The sequence below is a fragment of the Crassostrea angulata genome, chromosome 2 (genome assembly GCF_025612915.1).
Source record: "Crassostrea angulata isolate pt1a10 chromosome 2, ASM2561291v2, whole genome shotgun sequence".
In the NCBI taxonomy this organism is placed as follows: Eukaryota; Metazoa; Mollusca; class Bivalvia; order Ostreida; family Ostreidae; genus Magallana; species Magallana angulata.
The window spans coordinates 21,449,921-21,458,969 of record NC_069112.1 but is presented as its reverse complement, the minus strand read 5'-3'; the positions used below and the strand labels follow the sequence as shown (position 1 = coordinate 21,458,969).

The window sequence follows — 9,049 nt, the reverse complement described above, 5'->3', positions numbered from 1 at the left end:
ATTCATATTTTTTCGTCTCAAATATAAATTTTGCAAGAAATAAATATTCAAATCATTGATTAAACATTATATCTGATAAAACACATAAGTACAGTGGGTAACAGTACCAGAGTGTTGGTCAGTACCCTTTATACTGGTGTAGAGTGGGGTACAGTGCTGGTCAGTACCCCATACAGTCTCATAAATTGCGGTACAATGCTGGTCAGTGGATAGGTACAGTGCTGTCCAGTGGAGTACAGTCGTTCTGTATAATGGGGTACAGTGCTGGTCAGGACCCCGTAAAGTGGCATAAATTGGGGGTAATATGCTAGTTGGATGAGTACAGTGGGATACAGTAGCTCTATACAGTAGGTGTACCGCGAATTTACAGAAGGTTACAGTGATTATACAGTGAATGTCAAACAATGTCAGTCAATTTTCGGAAATGGTAGTTGATTTTGAATTCATTAATGTTACGTTCTTATTAAACAAACAATGGTTCTTTAATAAAGGTTGTTTTTAATCTAAAAGTATCGTTAATGTTAGAAACACGGGATACATACAGACGTTTGAATAATTTTTTCTGCGAATGTAATAAATGACGTTGTTCACTACTCTATCCTCATATTTCTAATTTAACTGAGCATGCAGAGCATCATTCTGATGCACAACAGTACATATGATTACCCACACACACACCACGGAATAAAAAAGGGCATTGAGTTTTTTTTAGCGGATATAACAATGGCTAGGGACAAAATTCTTGATTTGAAATATGAATTTTACAATTTTATAATTGATCGATGTATCAAAGGAAAAATTGACTGGACAACTTCATCAATGCGCGCAACAGAAAAATAATTTATTGTATATTACAACATGCGATCGAAAAAAAAAATACAGTATACAGGGGCATATTCGCCCCCGTTTTGATTTTGCCCCTTTCGCCCTCATTATCAGTGGGCGAATTTAAGACATGTCGAATTTCAAGGTCTTAAATTATATCTCTCTAAACAAACCTATATCTGGGCGGATTTAAGACGGGGCAAAGCCGTTTGCAAGTGGAGAGGGGCGAAAATAACATGGGGCGAAAAAACCCTCTATGTCGACAAAGTACCCAGTATATCGATGTTTGTGCGACTTTTGTACATGCTGTGGTAACTAGATAGCAATTGGGGTACTTAAATGGTGTATCTGCCGCTTGGAAATCGCTTAGAATAATGATGCACTATTCATAGGTATGCTTTCAGAAGCTTGTTTTGATGGCCGATCAAGTATTTGTTCTCATTAAAAACTCATCGTTACCAAAGTTGAACAGCAGAGTTACAGTGGAAGTATATTAGCCTATGCTCATTACAAGTATGCCCGGAATTGTAACAGCCAGCTTCACCGTAAGTGTTGATCGCTGATCTGAAGCAGACGAAATCGTGAGAAGACCCTTAATTGTCTCTTAAGTAAATTAATGTGTATTGCTTGTTTTTCAAAGTATAGCTTTTATCTTTTTTATATTTATAAAATTGTATTTTTTTTGTTTACAATTAAAAAGACACAAATTTACATCTTGTTGACAGTGTTTTTTTTTAAACTACCGTGCATTATAATAGGATTATATCAGAATTGTAGAGAAAAGTAGATTCGGCAAACATTCTATCATTGTAGGTATCAAAGAAATCTTCGACCAATGAGAAGCGCCAATATCTCGTCAAACTAAAATAGATTAAATGACATGTGTTATTAACCATGATTCCAGACTTCTAGACCTTTGATATACTCTAGACTAAGGATCCCAAGTAAGGATTAACGTGGTTGCAAAGTAAGTCACACCAGGATAAATTTACATGGCATAACTTCACAACTTTAAACACCGGGGCAATTCCAAATAATAGATTGAACCATTCGTTTCCGACCTTTTTTAAAAAAAAAAATAATCGATGTTATGTTTTATTTAATTTTTAATTTTTTGGCCCAAAATGATTTTTTTATCTTGGTCTTTTCTCAAGTAAGTTGCAAAGAAGTAAATCACACCAGAATAATTTACATTGCGCAGCTTTACAACTATAAACACCGGACAATTCGAAATTAAAGATTGAACCATTTGTTTTTGACTTTAAAAAAAAAGAAGAAATTACTCGATGTTATGTTTTATTTAATTTTTCATTTTTGGCCAAAAATGAATTTTATATCTTGGTCTTTTTTCAATTGTCATTGTTAGATATATATGTACTCGATACTTAAATGTGTTTTAAATTGGATTAATATTTTTTTTTTTTTTTGGGGGGGGGGTACATTATTACATGTATATCACTGTTAGCGCTGAAGAGAAAACAATATGTATCAAAGCTTTATTTTTCTTTAAATAGACTAAAAGTATAGAAAATACTTTAAGTATTATCTTTCTACAAATACATTTTTATTCAGAAAAAAGGATTCATAAAATTTCGTATGCAGTATACATTTTATAGTATTGACTATGTTACCGTTGTTCTTTCTGTTTAATCAATTAACAAGTCACATTTTGAAATAAAGTACCAATTAAAAACATCGATTCCTTCTCAGTAAAGTAAATTTTATCATCAATATGACTTTTGGTAATCAACACTAAATCAATAGAAATTTACACTTAATATGTAAAACACGGGTGGATGCAAAAAAAATCAATAAAAAGAGAATGTTAGCACAGTTATTTACAACTATAACAGTTTGATGCTAACATAAAATAATTCTTAACTGTTTTGTTCTGTTTACAAGTTATAAAAACCTTCATTCAATAAACCTTTTCTATTCCATAGTTTTGTCGTGGTTGTTTCATGTACAAACTCTAACGTCGTGGAGTAAACATCCCTAAAATAACGATATAAACAAGATATCAGACACATACTTAAGTTATATGATAAACGTTAATTAATTTTCATACACACGTTCTTACTTGAATGTTTACTCATATATCAACATGATAACTTACGTATATCGCAATATTTTCCAATCCAATGTATGCTGTTGCAAACACACCGGGCCTCTGTTGTCGACATTACTTCACACACGCCGTGCTTACAGGGCATATAATCACAGGGGTCTTAAAAAAATGGAAATAAGAAATAGCGACTTTATATGTAAGAAATATGCATGTGTGCCATTATATAAATAGTGCCTGTTTGGAAGGGTAACAGTTGAAATTGACACCCATAGAAAACCATTGTCAGCCGACGAGAAGCGGAGGTTGACAATGGTTTTTGAGGGGTGTCAATTTCAACTGTTATCCTCCCAAACAGGCATTATTAATTTTGTTATACTGAATGTTTTAATTTTTAAGAAAATTTTACTGCTTTCATATAGGAATAACGTGAATTCTACAGCGTACCGTACACGCATAATTTTCGCGCATGTAACAATATTATTGTTATACTTTCATGTTAAATACTTAAATCTGATTGGTTAAGACGCAGTTCATAATCCTTTCTATTACCTTCAGCGTTAGCAACGCAATTAGCAACGGGTAACATTAAAAATTGTTACATGCGCGAAAATTATGCGCGTACGGTTTGCTGTAGAATTCACGTTAATCCTTTATAAAAGCAGTAACAATTTCTTAAAAATTAAGACATTCAGTATAACAAAATAAATAGTGCCTGTTTGGGAGGGTAACAGTTGAAATTGACACCCCTCGAAAAACATTGTCAACCTCCGCTTTGCGTCGGTTGACAATGGTTTTCTCGGGGTGTCAATTTCAACTGTTACCCTCCCAAACAGGCACTATTTATGTAATGTTACCCGTTGCTAAGTGCGTTGCTAACGCTGAGGGTAATAGAAAAGATTATGAACTGCGTCTTAACCAATCAGATTTCAGTATTTAACATGAAAGTATAACAATATCTATTATTCATTTTGTCTGTTTGAATAGTAAAGATATTGCAAATCGACACGTTAACACAACATTTAGAAATATAACTTGTAAATAATATGGACAAAAATGATAATAGGAATGTGGTTGTGGTTAACACTCACTCGTTATATCACAGAATTCTCCCTCCCAGCCATTATCACAAATACACCGTGTTTCTGTTTCTGAAAGAGCATCACACCGGCCTTGGTTGCACTCAACATTACCACATACATCTATTAAAACCAAAGATAGTTAGTTCATCCTTTCTATAATTTCTGCTTCAATTGTTCTTATCTGTCCTTTTATGAATCATTAGACATTACGCTTTATAAAGCAAATAAATGTATTATGCATTATTTAAAAAAAGAGTTAATTTTACTGAATGCTGAGTTTTTTTTTCGGCTGATGATATTTTCGGCTTCGTTTTTAAAACGGTTTGTCAGGTCTCTAAATAGCATAAATATGTTTTGAAACAGATACTAATCTTTAATTTACTCAGGTATGATATAAATCAGCGATTCTTCATTTCGCCAGACAGACAGCGAGAACAAAAAGAGCCGAAAAAACCCAAACAAACAAACAACAAAAACGAGCGAATACTTTCCTGTCTAATGAATATTAAACTATTTTCGAATAGTTTGTATATCATCACAATACATATATGCATAACTATATATTTTTTCTGTCCTTTTACATTTGAACAGTATAAAATTCTAAACAGTTAAAACTGACAGTTGAGATATTTAAACACATTTGTCTGCCCCCCCCCCCCCCCCCCAACGGGATGGTAGAGTCATGAATTTCCAATTTTTGATTCCTCTTACCATAAAGATGTTGTTACACAAAAAATGTAAGCATAGGTCTATTTTAATTTTTAAAAAGTTAAACAAAACCTACACTTTTCACAGTTGTCCCCGCTCCAGCCGTCATCACACTTACAGGAATAAGTTGAAGAAGATAACGGGAAACATATGCCATTACCACAACTGTTTTTGTTACATATATCTGCAAGAAAGAATGGAAGCACAGTAAAACACGCTTATGGCTATCACGCGTATAGTAAATAGACGCTATCAGCTAAGTAATTTCACTACCCGTGACTTTACTACATGCAAAAACTCAATGAATAAATCGAATCATACTTAATCTTTTGTATCTATTGGCAATTTGTTATAGACGTGTCAACTGTACTGTGAAATCAGAGTTCATGGAGGACCAATAATCGTTATTTTCGTAGGTTACCCTTAGCCACGAGTTTACATCCCCATGATCGTGTCATGCAAGTTATTGTTGAATATCATCATCTTGAAATAGTTAGACTACCGACGGTTTAAGGTACCAACGGCCGAGATAAGTCCGAGTCTCTCACATTTTTTTACCAACAGAAATTCATATAATTCCACAGTAAATTATTGTAAAGAGTTTTTTTTCCAGTATTGGCCTTCAGTTTATGATCGATTTTGTTTTTGCATCACAGAAATTAACAGGGTTATAAAATTTACCAATTAATCTGTCTTTGTATTTTTTTTTTCATTATTATAATTATGCAACGTCTTTTCCTTTTAAAAGACCGCAACTTTACTTTTTTACACAGGTACTTATCTTAATTTCTTTACCTTCTTTATTGCAATTTTATAAATTGAAAATATGCTGACGTATTGAACCAAACATTGATACATTATATATTCTATTTTTTTTGATGAATCATAATAAGAAATTATACCATAGTTATGCTGTATTTACAAAAGAAAAAATATTTTAGCTTGAGAAGCATTTTTGACTAACAGTGTTCACATAACTTTCCGAAGAATCCAAACTGGCAATTGCAGCGAAAAGAAACACTTTTTGTTTTATCCACAGAAACCTCACATTCACCGCCATTTTGACAAAAAACGTCGTCACAAGGATTATTTGCATCTATTAAAAGAAAGATCGAATTTAAAAATCTAAACAGTGTTTGATATATATCTTTTTTAAAATCAAAAGTAGCATAACCATGACTTTAGTGAGATATAACATTTATATCAAATATTCAAACAAGAGTAATCTTTCTCATATGATATCTGACTAAACCTATTAAACTAAATCATACCCTAAGGAACAAACTTTTTTTTTACAATTTAAGGAGTTAAACTCAGATATATTTTAATATTCTTTGATATTGAAACGTTACAAATTCAGTGAAAGGTTAGATAATAAACTCAAAATGACTTACATTTTACCAAAAAGAGTCATATTAAAGCATGGCTATCATTCTATTTTAAAACACAAATTTTATTGAAATCATTTACAAGGACATCGAAACTACCATACATGAAGAAAACTTACTACACAAAAGCGGAGTTATGCGAATGTTATCCAGGATTAAATTTTGTGGTCCATAGGAACCATCAAACGCAACCTAAAAAAATATGATAGAAAATGTTTCTTTGTCCAATATTACACTTATCCAGAATTACAAGTGATTTAAGAAATAAAAAGTAAATATTTTAGTACATTTAGCTACAGTACATGATTGTTCATCACTTTGAGAAAATGTTAAAAAAATATAAAGTTAAAAAAAACTTCGATTGCTTGAACGCTTCGAGTGAGAACCGGAAGTGACGTACGACCGAATGAAACCCGTTAAACACATGTTTAATCAAATGTCCATTATCCATATAAGTTTTGTGTCTTGATCTCTCACAGTTTCTAAGATTTTGTGGGTACTTGTTTTTTTTTAAAAGAAGGCTAACTGACTTATATGAGATGTCTCACCGGAAGTAGAACCTTTTTTTGTTTTGTTATGTGTAGATGGCCTTTGTATTTCTATAGCTAAAATGCTACTTCCATGCTAAATGACCAAGTTATTTTTAAAAAATCAAAATTGGGTGTACCTTCTGTGACGACCGGAAGTTACGCCGGATTAAACAAAATAGTGTTAAAACATGTTCATACATAGGTCTATCATAGTCTGGTTGTTTATGTCATTACCGTTTTTGAGATTTCGTCGAATTAAAGTTTTTTGTCTCGGGACAGGAAACGGACAAACGGAAGTGCTCAATGTAAATTGTATTAAACATTTCTATATCAATGGAAAAAAGTTAAACCGATAAACAGCGTCATTTGTTTGAACTTTTCCTGTGTGGACCAGAAGTTACGGAAGACAATATGAAACCAGTTTAACACATCTTCAATTAAATGTCTATAATCCATGATTATTTAGAGTTTCTGAGATCTTGGGGGGTACAGAATGTGTTTTTAAAAAGCTACCTGAAATAATTAAGATATCTCATCAGAAATTGAATTATTTGGTTGATATAGCATTGCATAGATAACCTATGTATGGATTTATATTAATATATTATTCTATGGAAAAGGAATTTAATGCGTAAAAATGATTATTTTTGAAGTGCTTCCGGTAACGACCGGAAGTTACGACGAACAAAACAGTTTCAACACATCTACAAATATATGTCTATCATCCCACAAAGTTTAGATGCTTTAGTGTTGTCAATTCTGAGATCTGGAAGAAACAAGGTTTTTTTACGCGGGACAGGAAACAGACGACTGAAAAAGAATGTTGAAAAAAAAACCCGGGATATTATCATTTTCTGTCACTCTTGAAATTTTCCAAAAAAATCTATCCAGCCACCCCTTAGAAATCTTGTGGACAAAAAAAAAAGAAAAAAAAAAGAAGCACTACTATCTTTATAAGGTATACCGTTGGAAACGAGGACCTTAATAATAAGAACTGGACACGATCTCGTTGCAAGCAACAAGAAGGTCTTCCGTTCAATTTTAAGAAGAGGGCAAGACATTGCCCTTGATCTTCGTCAACGAAATATATATGGAAATGGAGACGGGATCTAAGAGTTATAGATGAAAAACCATAAACCCTTCTTGTGTCACCTATTCGTGGGATCAAATACTTTTTCTTCATTTCAGTTAAAAGGTATTTTTGTATATCAGCAATGAGTTATAGAATTTGATTGACGTTCTTCGGCTATCTGGAAATGATCGTTTTGAGAATCGATATTACAACTCCTTTTTGGGTCCAGATAACAAACAACATATGTCTGTAGATTTTAAGCACATTTTCTGATTAATATTGCTTTTTAGAAATTTCTTCTAATTTGGATATTGAGGATCAAAGTTTCGGACTTCTGGCCCCTTAAAATTTCCAATTACGTAACGAAGGAATATATAATTGTCATGTGGAGATTAATAACGTTTTAATGAATATAATTGCTTCTCTAACGTATTAAAAATATTTCACAGTAAAACGTTATCAATGAAGGAGTTCAGAAGTTTTAATGAATATAATTGCTTCTCTAACGTATTACAAATATTTCACAGAAAAACGTTATCAATGAAGGAGTTCAGAGCCTTTCAGGTCCCTTATTCGAAAGGCTAGCCCCTTTTCTTGATGTCAAAAGAAAGTTCTTGACTTTATAAAGTCTTTTTTGTTCTACATCCTATAATAAAAACTATCGAGAAAAGAGATATTGAAATAAAACCATTAAAATTCAATACACTTTTTTTACCGTAATTTTCGAGCTCTGGCAAGCTTCTATTCGCTCACCAGAGGTCGTGCTACACAAGCTTCGCTTACACCTCTGTCAACGCCCGATGTACAACATTCTTGTACAAACTTAAACGATGGGCAAAATGTAATTAAAATCTATGTAATAGTTCTTTTTGAATAAATATGATTATAAATAATTAAATATAAATCTTAAACACCGTTATTTATCTATATTTTAATGTTACTGGGAGAACTATTTTGCGGAGGTAAACATTAAAATATGATCACATGATCTAGTTTGACAGATGTTTGAAAAATCGGTTTCTGTACGCTACCGATTCATCGGTGATTTTACATAAATCAGCAGCAATGTCATCTCCTGTGATGTTTTTATACGTGTCCTCAAAGTCATCGCCCGTCGATGATTTCCCTTCAAGCTGATTGTACAGAAGAAGCGAACCAACAATGCCATGTGCTCGCCATGCTTGTTTTGATCAGGTGACATACTATTTTTCCGGCGTTGACAGAGGTGTAAGCGAAGCTTGTGTAGCACGAGCTCTGTTGAGAGAATGGCAAGCTTCAACACTATTGGTCACAAGACAATATAAATATCACATGTCAGATCTACAACCTGTCGTCTACAATCCCTAAAATTCCCTAAAATTTTGAATTCAATATCTTAA

The 9,049-nt window shown here is 32.7% G+C and overlaps 1 protein-coding gene across 1 annotated transcript in view; it reads right to left on the bottom strand.

The window, feature by feature from the left end:
• Positions 1-2,429: 2,429 nt before the first annotated feature.
• Positions 2,430-9,049, bottom strand: part of LOC128174017 (uncharacterized) — a 39,012-nt gene continuing 32,392 nt past the window's right edge. The window contains exons 14-19 of the mRNA XM_052839665.1: positions 6,188-6,260; positions 5,645-5,776; positions 4,757-4,864; positions 3,982-4,092; positions 2,942-3,052; positions 2,430-2,820 (exon numbers count right to left, since the gene is read on the bottom strand). Coding sequence (XP_052695625.1) covers positions 2,798-2,820; positions 2,942-3,052; positions 3,982-4,092; positions 4,757-4,864; positions 5,645-5,776; positions 6,188-6,260 — 558 coding nt within the window. The 3' untranslated portion in view covers positions 2,430-2,797. The remainder of the gene's footprint in view (positions 2,821-2,941; positions 3,053-3,981; positions 4,093-4,756; positions 4,865-5,644; positions 5,777-6,187; positions 6,261-9,049) is intronic.